We start from the raw sequence: 22,510 nt of genomic DNA, 5'->3' as shown, positions 1-22,510 counted from the left end.
TTGTGCACAGAAATGATATGTTTTTTGTATTGTGGACTAATTCCATGACTGCCGTCTACTATTCTGAATGGTGTGAAAAAGCAACTTTAATTAATAAACGGATGTCTACCGCGATTAATCACAAACAGTGGCCATTAATTTGTTCTCCATGCACTTGTCCATGTGCATGATATGAGATATTTGTGTTGGCACTCTTGGAAGTGTCATGACGCAGATGTGTTTGCAGCATTGGATCTATATGCCATTAAGATCAATCCATAATCACGTACAATAAATTGGCTTTCAGGGATGTATATCGTCATGATTAACACTTCATAAATTCTGTCATGTGACACTATATTTTTGCGTTAATGCCAATTTTCTAGATAAAAAGTTTTTCCAAACCAGTTTTTCGCGACATTTGAAGTATCGACATAGAGTTTATGCGCTAGAGTTAAATGGAAAAATATTATGTCGACACTTGTGAAATTTAAGCGATAATTTGTGTTTCTATCAGCTTTATTTTGATGCGCTAAAACTTTTTTCGCAAAAAAATCCTTGGATGGAAACGTAGTTAATGTCTTCTGAATGGATTCAATTGGTTTTGGGTGAGAATAGACCAAAATATAACTCCTTTTTTGACTATAAATCTTGACATTAGCAGTCTCCTTTGCGATCAGGATTTGAAGCTCGATTACACTTCCTATAGCGCCATCTAGGGCTCTGTGCATGCGTCAAGCACTAGAAAGTGAAATCAAGCTTGAAATCATGATCGTGCCTAGAAATTGCAATGGCAAGATATACAGTGAAAATGAGGTTTGTTCTCACCCAAAACCAACTGAATCGCTTCAGAGGACATGGATTTAACCACTGTAGTAGTATGGATAACTTTATGCTCCCTTAGGAGTTTTCAACTAAAAACGGAATACTTTTTATGCGTTTTGGCTGTTCGTTTACACAACAATGGCGTTTTGGGGCTTGAAAACGCAAACTTTTGAAAACGAGTTTCAAAGTGCAAGTTTTTGAAAACAATGCCGTTATCATCTCCGTGTAAACATACAAAAATGCGAATTTGTGAAAACGATGACGTCATGTGCACGCGTATTAGTGTTCAGTCTATAGGCATGCGCGCGAGCACTTCAAAACAACGTGCGAGACATTCAAAATTACAATGGTGGACTACAGAACTGTGTTTGTGCTGCTCAAGATTTTGAGTTTATTGGTGCTTCTCCAGCAAAGTAGTTGTAGTAATAAAGCAACCTCATCGTCCATCCAGACAAAATTGCTCGATGCTTTCGCCATCTTCATTGTTTGTATTCAAGGCTTATGTGCGCAGGTGCATAGCATTTCTTTACAAAGTGACATCACCAACTACTGGCCTGGCATGCATAATACAGCGTTTTTAGTCTTTTTCACGGATCCGTGTGAACGGGGATCGTTTTGACAACGTTGTCATCTGTACGTGAAACTTTTCAAAAACGCAAAGGAAAAACTTTTCCGAGTAAACGTACCCTTAATGTGCTTTTTATAGCTTGAAATGTTTGGCCACCATTCACTTGCATTGAATTGACTTATAGAGCTGAAATATTCTTCTAAAAATCATTTTTTATGTGTTCTGCAGATGAAAGAATGTCATACACATCTGGGATGTGTATGGATTTGATAAATAGTATATTTGCCCTATGTAAATAACAATATTATAGGAACTGTATCTAAAATAAATGAGTGGTGATAAATAAATACTAATACAACAGGCTGGAAAAACAGACATTTATTCATTTTAATATCCTATATATATTTTGAATTTGTTGAAAATTGACACTGGGTGACACCCTGAAAACTGCACCGTTAGACTGGTTTCATGCTGAAGAGCCGCTTAAAAGTAAATTTTTTTTCTCTCTCTCTCTCTCTCTCTCTCTCTCTCTCACTCTCTCTCTCTTGTAAATGTCAACATCATAATGTATGTCGAAATGATTGACGCCTGTCAGCCAAATGGTGCAACGCTCAAATATTTAGTAGTGCGTAAATTGTGACTTAGTGCCCATTTACACCACAGCTAGTCTATGTTTTTTTTGTTGTTGATTTTTTCCCCTTTTTCTCCCAATTTGGAATGCCCAATTCCCAGTGCTCTTTTAAGTCCTCATGGTCATGTAGTGATTCGCCTCAATCCGGGTGGCAGATGATGAATCCCAGTTGCCTCGGAGACATAGCGCGTGTGGAGGCTTCATGCGCCCCACCGCGGCATCCACGCTCAACTCACCACACGCCCCGCCAAGAACGAACCACATTATAGCGACCACGAGGAGGTTACCCCATGTGACTCTACCCTCCCTAGCAACCGGGCCAATTTGGTTGCTTAAGAGACCTGGCTGGAGTCACTTAGCATGCCCTGGGATTTGAACTAGCGAACTCCAGGGGTGGTAGCTAGCGTCTTTTACCACTGAGCTACCCAAACCCCCCCCCCCCCACCCCAGCTAGGCTAAGTTTTAACTTACGCAGAGCTGGTGCAACCGGTCCCTGTTCTGTATTTTTAGCAATTTACTTGTACTTTTGATACTTAAGTTAATTTAATATCAGTTACTTTAATACTTTTACTTAAGTCGTTTTCTCATGAGCTACTTTAACTTTTACTTGAGTCAATTTCCATGAAGGTATCTTTACTTTTACTCAAGTATGACAGATGGATACTTTATACAACACTGCACTTTACTAGGCTCTGCCTGTGACTCCTTTTTCAGAAATGTGAAATCTTTTTGAAGATCCTCATTAAATGTACATGCACGCTTCCTTGACATTCATCTGTGTGCTCTTTCAAACATACTCAATCAGTTCACTAACTGGACATCTATTGATAGGGGATTAAGATTGGATAGTTTAATCCAGTCATGTACTTCAAATAACACGGTGTAATTTTATTGGTTTTACAAGCCTTATCCTTGGCTACATTTGATTAGAATACTCACGTGACTGAGAAAGCCGCATAGGCGATAGAGAAATGTTAGGAGAGGGGAAATACGGGACAAAACACGATTTTTTTCAGAATAAGTCTGGACACTAGAAAAAGTGCTTAAATATGGGACTGTCCTGGGAAAAACGGGATGTCTGGCCACCCTAGATATAGTAAATAAATATAATTGGGCTACTACTTGCTTTTCTGTTTCATTTGTCACTTCCTTTTCATCTTTGCCTTATTTTGCTCCTCTTAGTGGAGGTCGCTGCGGTTCAGAGGTATTTTTGAGTAACCACACTCACAGCACAACTATTTTATTCCCACCATTTGAATAAGTTTAGGGTATGTTGGCATGTTGAACCATGTGCTTGTTATAAAAAGCACCACCTTAATCTTATGGGTCTGCGGTCCTCAAGCTTTTTTAGTTGTAGGTTTGTTTTGGAGCGTGCGCTATACGTGTTATATGTGGCTCTTGCTCATTATTCTCTGCTCTGTGATATGTGTCTACCATACCAGAATTGTGTGTCCGGGTAAATGTGCTTGAGCCTTGAGCAACTATTTTTTGTGGCCGTTTGATTTCTGGCAGGATTCTAGCTTTTTAAAAAAAAACATTTTTCACCCAGCAGATAAGACTGATGACAGGTTAATGTTATCTGAGGGTTTCTACTCTAATTTTGAGGTCACAGGAGCAGCTACGCGAGCTTTTACTTATGCATGATCCAAAGACATGCCACAAACAGCGACATGAAGATGATGTTTGAACTTAAATGAGAGCTTATAAAGCTGGCCGCGGCTTTTGTGGCTTACTATCCAGGGAATCTCCATTTGGCTCCTTCTCATCAGTGAGCTCGCCCAGCACCTGACCTCACCATGTCGTACGTGCATTTTGTAAAGGCTCCACAGAGCATCAGACTTGGCAGATGTACATAAGAGCGATTCCTCATGCGCCCACTCAGCGTCTCGGAGATCACGAGCTGTCCCGCCCGCACACGCTCTCTGCTGGATCCTGCACTGGAGACGCTTTAATTAAATGTTGGGCCGCTCAGAAGATTTCCACATTTCTGGCGAATAAGGGAAGGAAAGATTACAATTATAGCTGCACCCTTTGGCTGCTGTGTCAGCAGGACACACTCTGTCTGTGTCACCAAGGAAATTTAAAGATTTAAGCCACAATCAGGCTCAATTCTCCTAAGACTTATGTCTTAAAAATGTGGTATAGTAATTTAACTTCTTAGAATCTGTTTGCACAAAGCAGTGCTTCAATCAGACTACCAATAGAAAGAAAAATCACCCTCCATATTTATGGATTTTGTGCTGTGATATTTGCAAACCACAATGCCATTTATTGGCAGGGTTTAAACTTCTTATTTTTAGTCCAATGAAAGTGGAGCACCTTAATCAACAAATCTGATCAAGTTTAAGTTGTTGGAGCAAAACTTACTGACATGTTTTGTGTGGTCTGGTCTGGTGTGAGAGATTTTGTTTCACATAAATTGCACAAGAGCAGACAAAATAGTTTTTCTTCTAATCAAAGACAGATTCGGCTATAATCCAAGTATATGACGAGCATAAAATATAGGAAATAGTCATAATAATGATTACATTTAAAATACATTTTATATATAATGTTATAAAAAAATTTTTTTTAATGAATAGTTCCGTTCCTCACTGCTAATGGGTCAATACAGCGTTCCAGCAATGATAAAAACATAATAATAAGTAACATATGATGTGAAATGCTAATCGTGATTTTGCCAAGGAAGACGTTATTCTTGGATCAACATCCTTGTTGGTCCCCTCGTTGCTTAAATAAATGCTTAAACAGTATGTTGACTGAGATCTACTGAGAGAGAAAAAGACTGTGGATATTTGTGTAATGACTAATGCTTAAAACAGTGGCATGATTGTTGTCTCCAAACAAACCAGCCTTCTCTATCATTACGTTTTCTTGGTTCAGCAGAAAACTAAGAGTGGAACTCTAAGACTAATTACATGAGCACGTGGGTATTTTAGTATTTTCAGATACTGTCAGAAGAAACGTAAAAAAAACAAAAAACAACAACAGTTATTGTCTGAGGGACACTTCAACTTTATCTTTCTGACCATTTCTTCAAGCCATCTGTATAAAAGTGTATAAAACGGATACAAATATTCAAAATGTTAGCTTGTTTTAAGGATGTTTAGATATTTTTACTGAAAAAAAAAGAAAAGAAAATAATTCCAAATTAAGATTTTTATTTTTATTTTTTACAGCGAAAAATTCATTCATTTATGAAACAAAGATAACAAAGGATCAGAGGTCCTATATCATTCCCCTAAGCTTTATGGAATATATTTACTGAATTATAGTCTGGATATTTACACAGATACACTGCAAAAAATATTTTCTTACTGAGTATTTTTTCTCTAATAAAACTATCTAAACATCCTTTAAAAAAGACACATTTACTTAAGAAGCAAAATCACAAAAGATGTTTTGTCTACTAACAAAATTTAGGGGGGGGGGGGGGATATGCTGATAACAAGGAAAAACTCTTTGCCAATTGGGTAGGGAAAAAAAGACAAGTAGTTTTTTTCTTTATGGATAAACCCTACTTAATTATCTTTATCTTTAAAAACAAACAAACAAAAAAAAAAAAACGTATTATATTAATATAATTCTGATTCTCAATAAAAAAAAAAATTTCTTGTTTTAAGGATGTTTAGATACCAAAAAATAAGACAAAAATACTGAAGTTCTGAAGTGGTAGAGAGTTACTAGAGAGGAACAGAGTGTCATATGGTAGAAACATTGTGAATATTGTATGAGGCAATTAAACTGGAAAACCCACACAACATTTGGTTTTGGTTTCTTTTCTGTTGACTGATATACTTCCTTGAATTTCATTCCTTTAGACAAATCAGGAGAGAAGAAAATGTTGATTCTGTTTTATAAATTTAATTTACACTTTCAATTTTGTATTTTATTTAGTCCTTATTTAAAGGTGAAGCATGTGGCACTAATGGCACCAAATGCAATTGCAAAAATAAGAACTGTTTTCAAACAGGTTTCCTGAACCCTCCCCAGTCTTCCATTGGTTGAGCAAACAGATAGTCCCACCCCCAGCTCAAGTAATTGGATGAGCCAGTATTGTTGTGCTGGGCAACTGGGCTCAAACAAAAAATACAATGTTTTGATATCAGAGCAACAGTTACACCTTTTGGGAAATCATCCTACCAATGGCTTACTTAGTTGTCTATCAACATTAAAGTTATTTAGCATCAAAACAAATTACACACCCTTACTTAAATATAATGTGTCACTGTGTTTACAAGTGCATTAGCTGTAGATGCTCTCATGGACGGATGGATCTCTCTCCCTCTCTTTCTTTCTCTTGCTTTCCTCAGTGCTCCAGTCAGCTGGAGCTCTTGTGAGTTCACTCATGCCAGTGGAAAAATCTGTTTATAGAATCAACATTTCTGAAAGCCATTTAGTGGTAGATTAAAGTTAAAACATTTGTGTACAGTATGTGCTTAGATGTTTATGTCTGTGTGCAATCAGTTTTTATTATAGCATAATAGCAATACTATTTTTTTAACTATGTCATATTTAAACTCAATCAAGCCTCACAATAAATATTTTCAGAGTGTATACATAAAGGTTTTAACTGTTGATTTATCCTGAAATAAAGATGTTAATGAGCCGCTCAAGACCTGGAACAACAAGTTTTTATTCTCACAACTTGCTTAAGACAAGACCTTATGTGGTCTATGACTTGTTTTATGTAAATTTATATTAATACCATTACCATTACCAATGTAATATTATTGGGGGCCTGGGTAGCTCAGTGATAAAAGACGCTGGTTACCACCCCTGGAGTTCGCTAGCTCGAATCCCAGGGCGTGCTGAGTGACTCCAGCCAGGTCTCCTAAGCAACCAAATTGGCCCGGTTGCTAGGGAGGGTAGAGTCACATGGGATAACCTCCTCGTGGTCGCTATAATGTGATTCGTTCTCGGTGGGGCACGTGGTGAGTTGAGCGTGGATGCCGCGGTGGATGGCATGAAGCCTCCACAGATGCTATGTCTCCCTGGCAACGCACTCAACAAGCCACGTGATAAGATGCATGGGTTGGCGGTCTCAGACACAAGGCAGCTGGGATTTGTCCTCCGTCACCTGGATTGAGGCGAATTACTACGCGACCACGAGGACTTAAAAGCGCATTCCAAATTGGGTGAAAAAAAACAAAAAAACCATGTAATATTATTTTTATTTTATTATTTTTGCAAGTTTGTCTGGGTGAATAGCATAATAAAGTGTATTTTTTTCAACTTTTTAAAAATGCTGTTCACTTCTTTCTTTTACAGAAAAATATGGGATAAAAAAGTCAAGGATTCAACAACCAGGTAAAATCAGTTCCCCTTTCTTTCAGTTCCTTTATGTAATAAGAAAAACTACGGAATAGGTGACACTCATTTTCTGATCGATGGGCCACTCATGTATATTTCTCCTTCCATACTTATATGTAGCCAATGGAGAAACTGCATGTAATTTAACTAGTCATAAATTGGATGTAGCCCCTTTAATAACCAGAGTTTTGCGAAACCTGCTTTCCGGTACTCTCACGTGTTACACACGTATGTGCGTTTTATATATAAAATTATATATATATATATATATATATATATATATATATATATATATATATATATATATATATATATAAAATCAACATTTAAACCCCACAACCTCCCCTCCCCCTCCCCAACCCTGACCCCCCCAAAAAACAACCCTGTGGTCAAACATAAGTAAATATATAGAAATAAAAATCAAACAGACACACATATGTACATATATAAAAAATATATATATATGCATATATATATAATAATTCCTTTTCCTGAAATCATTTTGATATAATAGAAAAATAAATTATGTGCCAAAAACAAAATTATGAAGACCACATTTCAACATTAATGCAACAATAAACCCTGAACTTCCTCCCGAACAAAACAGAAAAAAAAAAACGTGCACATTAACCCCGCGCACGAAAGCGCCAACCGACGTCAATCCCTCTAAACTCAAAGAGTCCATGTACGCCTACGAGAGCCCCCGCTACAACTTTGCCATCGGATTACTCAATTTTGCCTCACAAATTTGTAAGCCAAAATTACATAACATCAAATATTTTGTAAAACAAACCCCAGCCAATAGGCAGAATAAACACAAAGAATATTTAGACACATTCACAGAACTGTCTTGAAAGTGTGTTCCTTAACAAAACCAATTCCAGCCGATATAAAGCCATTCAGTTTCCTCGGTCAGACAAGCGAATCTTCAGTGAGCCAGCTGATGAGTGCAGCAGATGACATAATCATTCCAATGTCCCACAAAAATACTCCACAAATCATACTCCAGCCAACAGGAGGCATAAGCACAAGGAACTGACAGATTAATCCATAACTGTCCCGAAGTAATGTTATTTAACAAAACAAACTCCAGCCGCTCTGCGGAGCCAACGCAAAAAGAAACAAAAGTGGCGCCCAGCTTTCTCCGAAAGCCAGAGTATGTACAGTGAGTCAATCCACTCACAAGAAAAACACCCAATGGTTACTCACCCATTGTTTCAATAAAAGACATTGCCTGATTGGGACATGTAAATACTTTGCTGCCGTCCTTGGTGTTTATTCTCAGTTTCTTGCATTCCTTAAACCGATCGCGTTTCTCTCTTGTCGAGTTCGCAAAGTCCGGGAACAAGAAAATATTGTAATTCTTCCAAGAAAGCTTTCCTTTGCTCTTGGCCTGGCGCAACACGAGACCTTTATTGGATGATCTCAAAAATTTGGCCAAAATCGATCGGGGCCTTTCTCCCTCAGCAGATCTCTGAGCTGGGACTCTGTGAGCTCGCTCGATTTCCAGCTTGTGGCCTGTTATGTCAAGCAGACTCGGGAAGAGCTCATCAAGGAATTTCACAATATCTCTGCCCTCTTCATGCTAAGGAATTCCAACAATTTGAATGTTATTCCTACGGGTTCTATTCTCAAGATCTTCAAGCTTTTCAAGAACACGTTCCAAATCAACTTTGGTCGTGGGCGGATTAGCGGCTAATTCCCTCTCTGATAACTCCAAATAATCGATTCGTTTTTCAACATCTGTCACTCTTGTGACTAGCTCAGAGAATTTTTTGCCCATCGCCGTAATCGATCGACGTATTACAGCGAGATCCTCCAAGTCCGCAAGTACCTTTGTCAACATCACTGACATGTTGGACAGTTGACGCTGGATTCCTTCTCCTGCCGCACCACCCAAATCGAGTCCCCGGTCCACAGGCTTGTCTGGGCTTTCATCTTGAACCCATGAGTGTCTTTTAATGTCTCCAGAGCCTGAGGATTTTGACTTCTTTGCCATGTTTACTTCAAACAGTAAATGTGTAACTGGGTGTATCGAATTTCTCCGGATTATATCATGAAAATAATAAACAAAATTAGCAAAGTGTGCAGAGCTGTCTCTCACACGTCTGCCCTTCGCATGGCGTCACGTGGCTCTCCATATTTCATTTTTTGTATTTTCTTTATTCTTTTTTTATATATATATATATATATATATATATACGGCCCCATCGACCGCTGTTTTTTTCCTTTTTTAGAAACAGCCATCAGAATAAAACCCCAAAAGATATTTTTGTATCCTGTGTTGATTCTTTACAACCCATCGGCTACATATACATTAGTGTTTATGTTACATATATGCTATATACATATATCTTAAAGGTGCGACCTACAACTCTGACTCTTGCTGACTCTCTTTGTCTCCTAGATTGAGTCAAGTGTCTAAAAAGAAGGGATTCTGGGTTGAAAAAATACATTGTCTGGGCACAGAGCCCAGCCTGGCTGAGTGTCATGCCCAGCTGTCAATCCACCGAAGCCCCACCCCCTGTATGAATGGCCGTCATGCTGTGGCCCGCTGTGTACCAGGACCCCAGTTTGCTCGTATGTCCTCTGGGCAACCCCAGGCCCCTCACCCTGTCAAGGTAACACTTAAAACACAAAAAAAGAGAATCATTTATTTATTTTAGATTTTTTTTAGACAGTTTTCCACCCCGGTGTAAATAGCCAGGGTTCGTACAAGGTGCTTGAAGTGCTTGAAGTACTTGAATTTGGCTTTTTCAAATTTAAGTCCTGGAAAACCCTTGAAAATAGCTATTTTTACCAAGAGGTGCTTAAACAGTTCTTGAATTATAGAAAATCTTAAAATACGTTGCTTAAATCATTTAATAAATGAAATGTATTTATTTATTTTCGGAAAAACACGACGACAGACCACTAGACCACTGCTGAAGCAGGCAGCGCATAGACGGTACAGTCACGTGGCACCTGCTACTTTTGGCAGCGCTGTTCAGAGTGGGCCAATCACAATCAAGTGTTACTGGAGGATTTAAAAAATATATATTTTATAGATACTGCTGTTGTGGATTTAACACATATGAATTCTTGCAACTATCAGTTTTAATTACAATTTACTCTCCAGAGTGAAAAAAATTATATGAGATGTAAAACGTTTTGAATGATTTGAATGCAGATCAGTGGAGGATTCAGTGTTGTGAGCCGTCTAGTGCCCCCTTCTGTAAAGAAAGCTTTGTGTCTCACAAAATAGGTTATTTCTGACAACATTTGGGTCAATATATATATAATTTTATAACCTAACCTTTAATGATATGAAATGGCTTGACTCTGCTTTGCAAATTTTTTTGAAAATGTATTTGAAATTGTTAATTGCCTGAAAAAAATCCTTGTTCCCTTCATCTGGTACACCACTTCTATGACATGTAAAGTTATTTGTGTATTTATTTTGTACATATTTTAATAAAAGCATTAGTGCAAGGCCGAACATGTGCAAAAAAGCAAAACAAAATTTTTATTAATAATTTTAATAATTTAAAAATAATGTTTGTCCCTTGATTTCATGTTATTGAAAATCAATAACATGAAATAAAAAAAAGGGACATTGTTGTTTTTTTGGGGGGTTTTTTATGTTTAAAAAAAAAAATTAAATACAAAAAGTTGTAGAAAATAATTTTTAAGGTTTAAGTTCAGAGGCTGCTTAAATATGCATGTAGTGATTCTAGCATGTTAAAAAGTTATTCACATTTTAACTAATATTTTCACACAAACATATTTGGTGTTGTACCCCATTGAACCCTTAAAATGTGGTGTTGTAACCCACTTAACCCTCGTTAGTGTTAACTTAGTGTTAACTTGCTTAGTTCGTGAAACAAAATTAAATAATAAAATAAAGAGCAACAGCCAAGTTGTCCTTTATAAATAAAAATTAATGTCAACATGTTACAGAATGTTTACCCTCGGCGTTTATAGGCAAAAACTGAACTAAATGGAAAATTTCAATGTTTTGTAAGTTGGAAAGTCAAATTTTTTAAAGAATGACCCATTTGCAATTTCGGTCAGTTCTTCATATAAATCTGTTTTGTGACTTTAGAAAACATGGAACACAGCACGAGTCATATGGACTACTGTTTACGGACCCAGTTATTCACTTTTGTTGGAAAGCGAAGTGCGTTTTAAGGGAGCACACTACAACTGCACATCAATTTCGTCATGAATGAACCAAGAATTGTTACTGTGAAAATATGTAGTTAAAGATGCTCATTGTTGTACTTGTAATAAGTGGTGATTTATAAAAATAAATGAACTGAATGGTTAAAATATTTTTATTTAAAATGAACAAAAATAATTTGTTTTAATGACATCTCGAGCATAGTCCTTGAAAACTAATAAAAATGTGCTTTAAAGACCTTGAATTTAACTTTGAAGCATCTGTACGAAACCTGTAGCATTAGTGTATAGCACTGTCAGCTATTTGCACCCCAATAGTCTGGTGGAACCACAAATATATACAACAAACTAAACAATAGGTGTCATGGTGTGTAAAGACAGTGTGCGAATGTGTACTGTTGTACTTGCAACCTCGGTTCGACTCCGCGTTTATCCCACTCTTTTCCCCATCCGATTTCCTGTTTCCACTCTTAATATTTCCTTTAATACTACTTAAAATAATAGATAAAAATGAATATAAATGTTGATTTCATCGCAGTGATTTGGTCACGGTGAATGTCGAGGAATGCAGAGAAGAGTTTGATCTGGAGGCGGGGTCTGTCGATCGCATTCGTTCCTGAAGCTCAGCATCGCTTGTGTGTGGATTGCATCACTGTATTAGCCTACTAATATTGTAGTAACAATGTTTTTTGGCAGAAACCATAGTTTTTATGCAATTAACCATGCACAGTAATATGGTGGTAATATAGTAACCATGGTTAATTTAGTAACAAAGTAGTAAAACCAAGGTTGTTTTTTTCTGAGGTAAGGTTAAGGTTAAGTTTAGGGGTAGGGGTTAATGTACTGTGTCTGTGGGACTCTAAATAAACACAATAAACACACTGCAGTGATGCCCATATACTATATGTTAGTATTTAAATATGGGTGCAAATAGTATCTGACACTATTAGCACCAGGGTTGGGGTGCAAATAATTTCTGCCACTATTTGCTCAGGGGTGTAAATAGCATATACCATTATTTGCACCAGGGTGCAAATAGCATCTGCCTATTAATAAAGATTCAGTCTAATATATACATTTTATCCAAAAAACACACTTTTTTCATACTAAGCTTGCTATTCAGACCCAGTACTTAGCAACAGTCTCATGCCAGACAGTTTCTTTGAAACATATTTAGGACTGCAAATTTAAGTTGGCAAGCCATGAAGTGCAGAGATGAAATCATTTTAACCTTTAAAACTTGCCTATTTGTGTTTTTTGTCTTCTCTCATAGCTACCAGTGCGTTTGAAGGCAGGGCCACGTCTAGGGGAAGGCAGAGTCGAGGTTCTGCGTGAGGGAAAGTGGGGAACTGTGGTTGACCACCTGTGGGACCGTATCTCAGCCAGCGTGCTCTGTAGAGAGCTGGGATTTGGCACTGCCAAAGAGGCTCTTACTGGGGCGTACATGGGTCAAGGTGAGAGATAGTTTGAACTTAAAGGAATAGTTCACCCAAAAATGTATATTCTTTGATTATTTTCTCACAGTTATGTTGCTCCAAACCCGGATACTGTTATTTATTCCACTAAATATTCCACTGCTGTTATGCAACAAAAGGACAAACAACACCATTACATTTCAATAAAAGCATTTTCATTTCATTTTTGATAAGAAGGTGACTCATAACAATTCAGATGATTAAGTTCTTGCTGAGTTTGCCACACTGAAGATATCTAGGAGATTCCAGAGAAGCATTTGTAAGCCATGCTTATCTGTTGGATATGCCTGTCTGCAGCTGAATACACAAGCTGACTATGGGGCGACACAGAGACGAAGATGTTTTAAATACTTTTATCCAAGGGCGTAGGAACAGCCTCTCTTTACAATATGACAGTTTTAAATAATTTTTTTAGAACAAGTTTTATGTTTTTAAGAATATGTCAAATAATTTGAAAGAAAGCATATCAGCTGAACTTTTAAGAAACATCAGCATTTTTTTATGACAGAACTTTCATAATTACAACTACAATGTAGAAACAATGTATGAATGAAAATGTTCATATTAAACAAAATAATTATCATATAATTTGATGACTGTCAAACATTTCAAACATTGTTCCAATCAGCCAGAACCAAAGAATTAAAAAAATTAAATAAAAATCCTTAATGATGGTATCAAATATGATCTTTACTTAACAATTTCAGAAGCTTGTGTCACATATGCCATAAAAATAACCATTACAATTAATCTAAATTCAATATAATAGCCAAACAAAAAACATGGAAAATTTAAAGAACAATATCATTGTTTATATGCATAGCAGGTCTATGGAATTAGATCTTTTTCATGTTATTATAGACAGATCTACCATACACAAATATACTACAGTATATACATAGTTGGTAGTGAAATTTGACAATTCTCTATGCCTATTTTGATACCACAACAAATAATAATACTTATTTTTTAATGATGTAAGCAATAAAAATAAAACCAATACATACAAACAAATAAAAAACAACAGAACAACAAAAGAAATTCAAAGAAAACAATGCTTTTTAGCAGCTTTAAAAATGTTTATAGCAATAGCCTATCAAGTGTTGAAGTAAACATTCAGAATGAAATTAAATGTAACATAAAACTACTAGCTACTTGTCTTTTCTGATTTATTATATTCCATTAATACTTTTTAAAGCTACTCGATTTATCAAGCCAAGAGCAGTGAGTGGTTTATTTGTTTTCTTGTTTGATTAATATTAACAACATACTTATCAGCAGCAGGTCTATTAGGCAAAATTTTTAGGCTACTTCAAAGTCTGACATTTTGATATAAATACGTTTTTTGTCCCACTGTTAACGTTGGGCATTTTTGGCAGTATTTTTACAAGTATTTGACCGTTTAGGCACATATCTGCTTTACCACGAGCTCTCTCGGAGCCAAAGCTCGTAAAAGCGAGGGAATCAACACAACTATTTCCCTTTTGACCTGTTATCGAGATCGATCAATAGTTCTCTTGCGATCGATGTAATGAGCACCTCTGTTGTAGAGTATAGTATGTATAGATTTGGTGGCATTTAAGTCCCCAGTACAAGTGGTATTTATATTGATTTATTTCACCCGATTACAAGTTTGATAGGGTTGCTAAAAAGAATAAAGACTATTTATGATGTTATACAGTTCTGTTGGCTTAAAAGTTAAATTTTGAATAACTGAAATCCTTTTCAACTATTGCATTGTGTCATTTCCTCATGTCCCCAAAACTGCACGTCAAACATCTTTGACAAAAATAAGTGCAAAATCATTGGATTTCTTTTGTAGGAATGACCCTGGAGACAAATGTAGTTGTTTCTAAAAGTGTGGGGACATGTCCCCCTCAGTTATAATGGTTTCTACGCCCCTGCTTTTGTCATATGTTTATATTTATCACACTGTCCAGGTGCAAAACATGCATTCTGTGGCTGTGACAATGCTTTAAGCAGAGGAACTTTCCCTGAACTTTCTGTGGTTCCCAGTTCAGTTCAAATACACACTGCATGTGAGTTTACTTTGGCTGAGAATGACAGGCTCTCCACTGATCAGTATTCAGAGCTGCACCTGCCCACTCTGACAGTTTGGGATAATTACACTGCCAAAGAGAAACAATGACTATAGCAGTTTATTGAAGACTTCCCGATCTTGCTCTGATGAAACATAGCTACTATATTGCAAGGTATACTTTATAGTGCAGATGAGATGTAATTCATAGATGGTGTTTTATAAGGTTAAAAAAAATATTGATGCAAAAAAAGTGAAAGGATTTATGGCTAATGATGATTTAAGGGGTCCGTTTTGACTTCTCTGGGATGTTCTGAACTGATCTGTGGTCCGTTGTTGCTCCAGTGAAGCAGGTCATGGTGGGGCCAAAGACTTTTAAGCATTTACATTGTTATTGCAGACTGATACTTTGAAAAATGGGCTGTACTGCACCACCGAATGAGAATATAACGACTTGAAATTCAGGAGCTGCATTTTACACATTAGGTGTCAAATGCATATGCAGGAGTTCAGTTTCTCTCAACTAGGTTTGCTTCAGGACTAGTTTTATCATATTCAGGTAAACGTCCTTAAAACCAAAAATTAAAATGTATTACTATTACCATGAACTGTATAGGCCCAACAATAAGCCAAATTATTAATATTACATGTGCCGAATAGGAAAATTGACTCTTTAGTTATACATTGTCTTTATAGTTTGAGTGTTCGGTTTCCAAATGTCTCTTGAATTTAATGGATTCATGCTCTCTGCAGTCAATAACTCTCTGCACAAAACACATTGTGTTCAACAACACCAACCTCCGATAATTTTCTTAATCACTGATGTGGACATAAATGTGGTCAATTTTAAAAGACGAATAGACGAGCTCCGATGGGAAATCATCACTTCAGGTCAGGAATTTAACATCGCGAGGTTTAGGCTATACGTGAATACATGGGAATTACGTATGAAACGTGTGATACATTAACAAAGAAATTTCAAGAAGTGGAAAGTGTATATAATGTCGTATCTTAGTTATACACTTGATAAGCTCCAGATGCGCACAATTAACAGAGACCACAAAAGGAGTTAAGACCACGCCCATCCGATCTGAAATCACAACGTGCGCATTTTCATTCATAAGGCTTACGCTTTAGAAATATTGGCTGCACAGATTCATAAATCTTTGTAATTTTGTATATGTTTATTTAAAATGTCACTTTATCCTTGTGCCTCTTGGATAATCAGTCATGCATATATTTTTTATATAATTCGGATTAATCCATTATTCGTTTTGAAGTCATTATTCATGCCTTTCCAAATAAGGTATTCGGCTTCGGGCACATCCCTAGTAATTACTAAAGTTGTTGTAATTATATAGTAAGAAAATGTAGAACAGTACTGTAAAATAAAGTGCTACCAGGTTTTTTTTTAAAGGCAGATACCGATACCAATATCTAGAGAGCAAGATGGCTGAAATAAATGCCAGTAACGTTATACAGTTTAACAATAGCAAATCGAATGCACACAAAATTTCAACAGTGAAAAAAAACCCCACTTGTTTTATGTAGTATTTACTCAAATTTGCATAAAGTTGAAATGAAAAAAAAATAAGCTATAAAAGCTAAACTATCCATTGATAAATCTATTGGTAGGTTTTGGAACTGACACAAGGAAAAGTAAACGCTTCTGTTAATCTACCAAGCAAATGTAACCGGCCCTGCTCTACCCGCTTCGAGTGGCATCAGCCGGCATGGGAGGCGGGGCACTAACGAGAAGGCCTCTAGCATCAGTCAATAGTGCGCCTCTTGAGGCCAGGGGAGTGAGGTTTACACATACTGCACAGCTATCATGTATCAGCTGGCTCCCTTTACACTCACCCCCTTAAACCTCACTCCCATCCGGGTCACGGCACCACTGTAACCGTTCCTGCTCAACCCGCACCGAGCGGGATCCCAGCTGGCTCCCTTTACGCAAACACGTTTCCTTTTCGTGGGAACTCGAGCTGTGTAATCGCATTGGGACACGCCCTGATTGCGAGCCTCGAAATGCACAGCTGTCCCCTTGTAATGTTTGGAAAACAACACATTCAAATTGCTCTGGAATTTACGCTGTATAAATGATTTCCTTATGTGTTCGCCAGTCAAAAGCAAGGATTAATAATCCTCGCTTCGACATGAATCGCTGGAACAAAAATGGGCTTAGACAAAATCGTTCATCGAAGAACAGAAAATCTGACTTGATTTTGCGAAAGCGAGCACCTTTATGGAGCCCATGACGTAGCTCCTTAGGGGCATCGCTTAAGCACCATCAGCCAATAAATTGCCGTGATTGTGTAACACACTGGCTTCAGACCATGTGACACTCAGGGTGTGTCCCAATGTGATAACGTAGCATCTCATTCCCACTCAGGGAACCAGGGTTGCGCTTCATGTAACCGAGAAGTTATCAGCCAATGCCAAAACTTGCAAAATGGCAAAATATCAGCCGATTAACCCTTTCATATGTACCGACACTTAATAACTGGGCTCTGCAGTGTAGTGTCCCATATATGTATTTCTGCAACAGCCAGTTACATTACAAGCTGTTCAAACAGTTACTCATACAGTCTTTTAAACCACAGAATAAGTTTATTTTATATAAATTCATCCAACTTGTCACCAAAGTACCACGATAACAGTTCACAGCTTGTATATGCACAGCCATCATATCAAAATGCGATCTTCCCATGCACACAGCCATGTCTGCTTATTAAGTGCAGATGTGGTTTTCATTCACACAAACAGCAACTCAAACAGTCTTTTCAGGCATATAATATGTTTGTTTCCTGAAACAGACAGCCAAACTATCACAATAGCACCACGATAACAGTTTAAAACCAGTATACTCACAGTGAAAACATGCTGATCAAGCATGATTATCCGATGCATGCAGCCAGGTGCAGTGCATATAGGGAAACCGGACTGCTGATATTATTTGTTCATTTGTTTTTTACAGCTATAAAAACAAAATAAATAAAACAAATACAGTACAGCAGACATAACATATTTGTTCACATGTTTACTATATTACACACAGTATTTTATTTTTACTAAACAAGACAAGAAATCAAAAATTAAATTAAATAAATAAAAAAAATACTCCCCTACACTCTGCCCACCTCTACCGGCTGTGCAGTGTCACGTGCAAAAATAACTCACTCCAGAGGGCACTGAGGGGAATTTAGACCCTACTCTTGAAAAGGTTAATTATTGATAATTAGTCTGATATTCTGTATCTGTCTATCATTAGTAGCAATCCACCAGTTGAGAACCACTATTGAAGTTGTCTTTTGAGGTTAAAAAACTTTTGATGTGCTGCCAAAATAAGTTCTTCTATTGAACAAAATCTGGTTCATATTTCAGTGTTCATATTTTTGGAGACAGCAGCTGTCAAATATAAGGTGCCTACTTTCATCATCTGAAATTACCATCCAGTTTATTAGCGAATACTGTGTAAAGTGATTCCACTAGTTGTTTTTTAGATCCAGTAGTTTGGTTGTAGAAGTGGTAGGAATACTTAAGATCAAAGCTTATGATTTCCACCCTTCCATAATGTAGCAGTCTTTAGGCATTTTATTGTTGTGTATAATTTTCCTGGTACAGCCAAGGCCACAAAAACATATTTTGAGTGGGAAAAGGCATAAATTAGCATTTCTTTGACAAAAAAGAGCTGGGCTGTTTCAGACAGAAAGTTAAAATAGGAAGTCTGTTGACATGCACCCGTCTTTGGTCACCACATTTAGAAGTGATCCTAATTAATGGTGTCTGAACAGCATTCATTGCATTGCCATTAAAAACATATGAATTCACAAGCCAGTTTAATGAGACAATATTTACATAAATATGCTTTCTAGTGAAAAGCATCCTCTGTGAATTTCCTGTAAAGAAAATGCTCCATGTGCGAATATGCATACTTCCCTTTTACACTGCGTGCAAAAAGCAGTATATAAAATAAGCAGGGTGTCCAAAAACTTAGTATTCATGATACAGTTGGCAAACAATACCCGGATGACCTACTGCATCTGCTGAGATTCCTTTGCTATCCCTTAAAGCCACGGAACCAGAGGAATCCTCAAAATCAATAAAGTGGCACAGAACTATGGTTTGGGCATCTCTTTCAAAGTTTAGGTGCTAAAGAAACCAAAAAAGTTGTTTATTGTGGTTCAATTTTGTTTCACAAATTAAATACAGTTATTTTCGCAGTTGTTGGTAGTATGTCATAGGTCAAAGAATATATGGGTCAAATGACACCTGTGTACCTAAGGAAGGTAATTCATTAATGGAGAACTAAGTTCTTTATGAAATTCAGTACATACTCTAAAAGTATGTGAATTCAGAAGCAGCTATGGTTTATCTAATCTGATCATGTATTTAGCGCGTGCTCTGTATCACAATGCAGATCATTTTTGAGGGTCAATACAGTGTAAAGCAACACATTCTTTTGAAGAATGCTCTAAGCCTGACCTCCGAGTAAGTCCCTAGATGACTTGATGTGCTTAAATGCTGTATCAGCGAGGAAAATCTGGCTTTACCTCAGTGAAGCTCAATAGACAAGGCATTTCAAGCCACCCTCTTTGAGAATGTATATACGCATTCTGCATTAAGCATATTTCTACCAACATATAATATAAAGAGGCAGAGTGCGGACTCTGTTTCCAAAGTTTGTCCTCTGGCTTCAAACTTATGCTGACATTTGCACTTGGCTGAATGAAATATTACATATATAGTCATTTAATTTGCTCCTAAAATAGGGATTATAGCCATCCCATGAAAGAAAAACACTATTAATGCAGGATATACAGTATATGTTGTTTAATTTTAGAGAGAAGAAAATGTCCATTTTCCAAAAACCACAGTCTAGTGAAACTGTTCAGTGCAGTCCATCACAAAACCACTCCCTTTCCATTAGCCACTTTTGGACTACTTAAACTTCAATTTCTCTGTTACTTACTTGCCTTTTAAACTTGTGATAGTCATATACTCTTTTCTACTTGATTTCTTCTGATTGTACTTGATTAAGATTTGACATGATTAAGATTTTCATACGGAAGCAAATGGCACAATGATTAAAAGTTTTGATTTTTGATTATCATATCGTCAATGTCAGTTGGTGGAATTAAAGGAACAATAGTTACGTTTTTCTTTTCTGTCTCAAACAAATGTGTATTTCCATTTTATTTATAAAAATATATAATATATAGTCTAAATATAATATTATTTATTTATTTTATTCTATGTAACAACCATAGACATTGAGGGGGACACATTTACATTTATGCATTTGGCAGATGCTTTTATCCAAAGCAACTTACAGTGCCCTTATTACAGGGACAGTCTCCCCGGAGCAACCTGGAGTTAAGTGCCTTGCTTAAGGACACAATGGTGGTTGTTGTGGGGATTGAACCAACAACCTTTTTGCTTACCAGTTCAGTGCTTTAGTCCACTACACTACCACCACTCCATATTTAGATCAGTGGCCGATCAATAGGTTTTCTAATGACTGATTCTTAAAATTGTAATTTTGGTCCCCCCTAATCTTCTGCTTACATCCTTGATTGTATGTAATTTTCTCTATGAGGAGGAAACGTATGCACATTAACTCTCTGGGTTTTAGCCAATCTTTAGCAATCTGCTTCCCAGAACTGGGGCCAAAAAGGTTGCTGTGTTTGTCTGCAGTGGCTAACATTTTTGTTTTAGAAACTAAACAGTTGGTCTAGGTTTCAGTGGTAGAAAATGGTCTTTTTGATCAGTAAGACTTAATGCATCAAAACATTGTTTTTACAGTACAAATAAACAAAGAGGAAAATGAACTGTGACAGCTGTTAGAAAGTTGTGCTTTCCTTATCTCCACTGAACTCCAAGACAGTGATGACAGTGATTTCATGCACACACTGCACACCTCTGATTCTGATCAGACTCATGTGTGGCCCACATAGGTGTCTGACCATAAGAGGAGAGGAATTCTGCTTTCACATTAAACACCAGAGTGATTTATGTAGAAAACACTTTCACCTTTCTCTGATAATATGCTGGACAGGCAAAATGATCACACGGGAAGTTAACGTGATGCTACCGAATGTGACGGTGACAAGTGACATTTCCCATCACACATTATTGCATCAATACCAAATGCAATTACCTTTTCCTGTGAGGCAACTGATAGCATGTTGCGCAAGCACAGGCTTTTTGTCCCATGGAAGCCAGTAAGTAATCTCGTTCACCTAATCAGTGATGAGCACGATAAGGTTGCCACCTTCAAAGTTGAAAAATATGGGATAGCCCTCCAGGGGTGTAATTTACAGGATGGGTGGCAACCCTAAGTGCTATTCGATGACAGTCCACTGATAGTTAGGGTTAGGGTTTGGGTTTGGTTAGGGAGTACGGTTGACAAAATATGCCTTCCTGTTGACTGCATTACATAATTTACAACTTGCTTAAGAACTTGCTTTTGGCACACCTCTGAGGACATTACACCTGGAAACTGCAGCTCGTACATCCCCGTAAGTTCAACAACTTTGGAAACTTTGGACCAACTGTCGCCGAATTCACAGTGCAATCAGTCAGGAACAGTTGCTAAATTTGGATCAGTCAGAAACATTTTCAAGGGTCTAGTAAGCTCAGGGTCATTTAAAAAGTGTCTAGTGTATTTTATGGTACCCAAAAAGTAAAGTACCCAAACAGGCAGAGTATTTTTTGTTTTTGTTTCGAAGACTTTTAACTTGGGAAGCCCCTTTGACATTGTCTTTATGTTTGTTTTACAGGTACAGGGCCAATCCATATGAACTCAGTGCAGTGCACAGGCACAGAGCGTTCCATTTTAGATTGTTTTTTCCAGGAAGTCCCTCCCTGGACATTCAAACACAACAGGGATGCTTCTGTCAAATGCAATGTCCCTAAGACAGGCTTGGAGACCACGGTGAGCAAAAGACCACCTTCTATTCTGGTGTAATTCTAAATGCAGTGACAAATACACATGCACTTTCCAGTGTTGGGTAAGCTACTTTGAAACTGTTGCTTTCAAAGCTACAAGCTACTCATAACAAAGTAGTTAGCTACACTAAAAGCTACTAACCTTAAGTAACTGACTACATTGAAGCTACTTGAATAATAATAATAATAATGATTTTATATATATATATATATATATATATATATATATATATATATATATATATATATATATATATACTGTAGATGCACAACAATTAGACTTGATCATTTCTGATTGTAGATTTCATTAGGGTGGCATTCCCTTACGAAAAGTAGCATTGTTTTTTACTACAGTGAGCATAGTTTAACCATGGTACGGTAATTGCAGTAAAACTATTGTAATAAAAAAATTAACCATGGTTACAACAGTTATATTTACTACAATATTTCTACAGTAAAACCATGTTTTTTTTTTTATTATTATTATTTAAATTTTGTTATCCCCTTTTCTCCCCAATTTTGGAATGCCCAATTCCCACTACTTACCAGGTCCTCGTGGTGGCATGGTT

The 22,510-nt window shown here is 37.0% G+C and overlaps 1 protein-coding gene across 2 annotated transcripts in view; it reads left to right on the top strand.

The window, feature by feature from the left end:
* LOC127414062 (lysyl oxidase homolog 4-like) overlaps window positions 1–22,510 on the top strand; it is a 47,870-nt gene that overhangs the window by 9,089 nt on the left and 16,271 nt on the right. For both annotated transcript variants that reach the window (XM_051651768.1, XM_051651767.1), the window contains 4 exons: window positions 7,275–7,313; window positions 9,724–9,937; window positions 12,751–12,931; window positions 21,773–21,927. In XM_051651768.1, coding sequence (XP_051507728.1) covers window positions 7,275–7,313; window positions 9,724–9,937; window positions 12,751–12,931; window positions 21,773–21,927 — 589 coding nt within the window. The remainder of the gene's footprint in view (window positions 1–7,274; window positions 7,314–9,723; window positions 9,938–12,750; window positions 12,932–21,772; window positions 21,928–22,510) is intronic.

The sequence above is a fragment of the Myxocyprinus asiaticus genome, chromosome 23 (assembly GCF_019703515.2).
Source record: "Myxocyprinus asiaticus isolate MX2 ecotype Aquarium Trade chromosome 23, UBuf_Myxa_2, whole genome shotgun sequence".
Taxonomy (NCBI): Eukaryota; Metazoa; Chordata; class Actinopteri; order Cypriniformes; family Catostomidae; genus Myxocyprinus; species Myxocyprinus asiaticus.
This window is presented reverse-complemented; position numbering and strand designations above follow the sequence as displayed.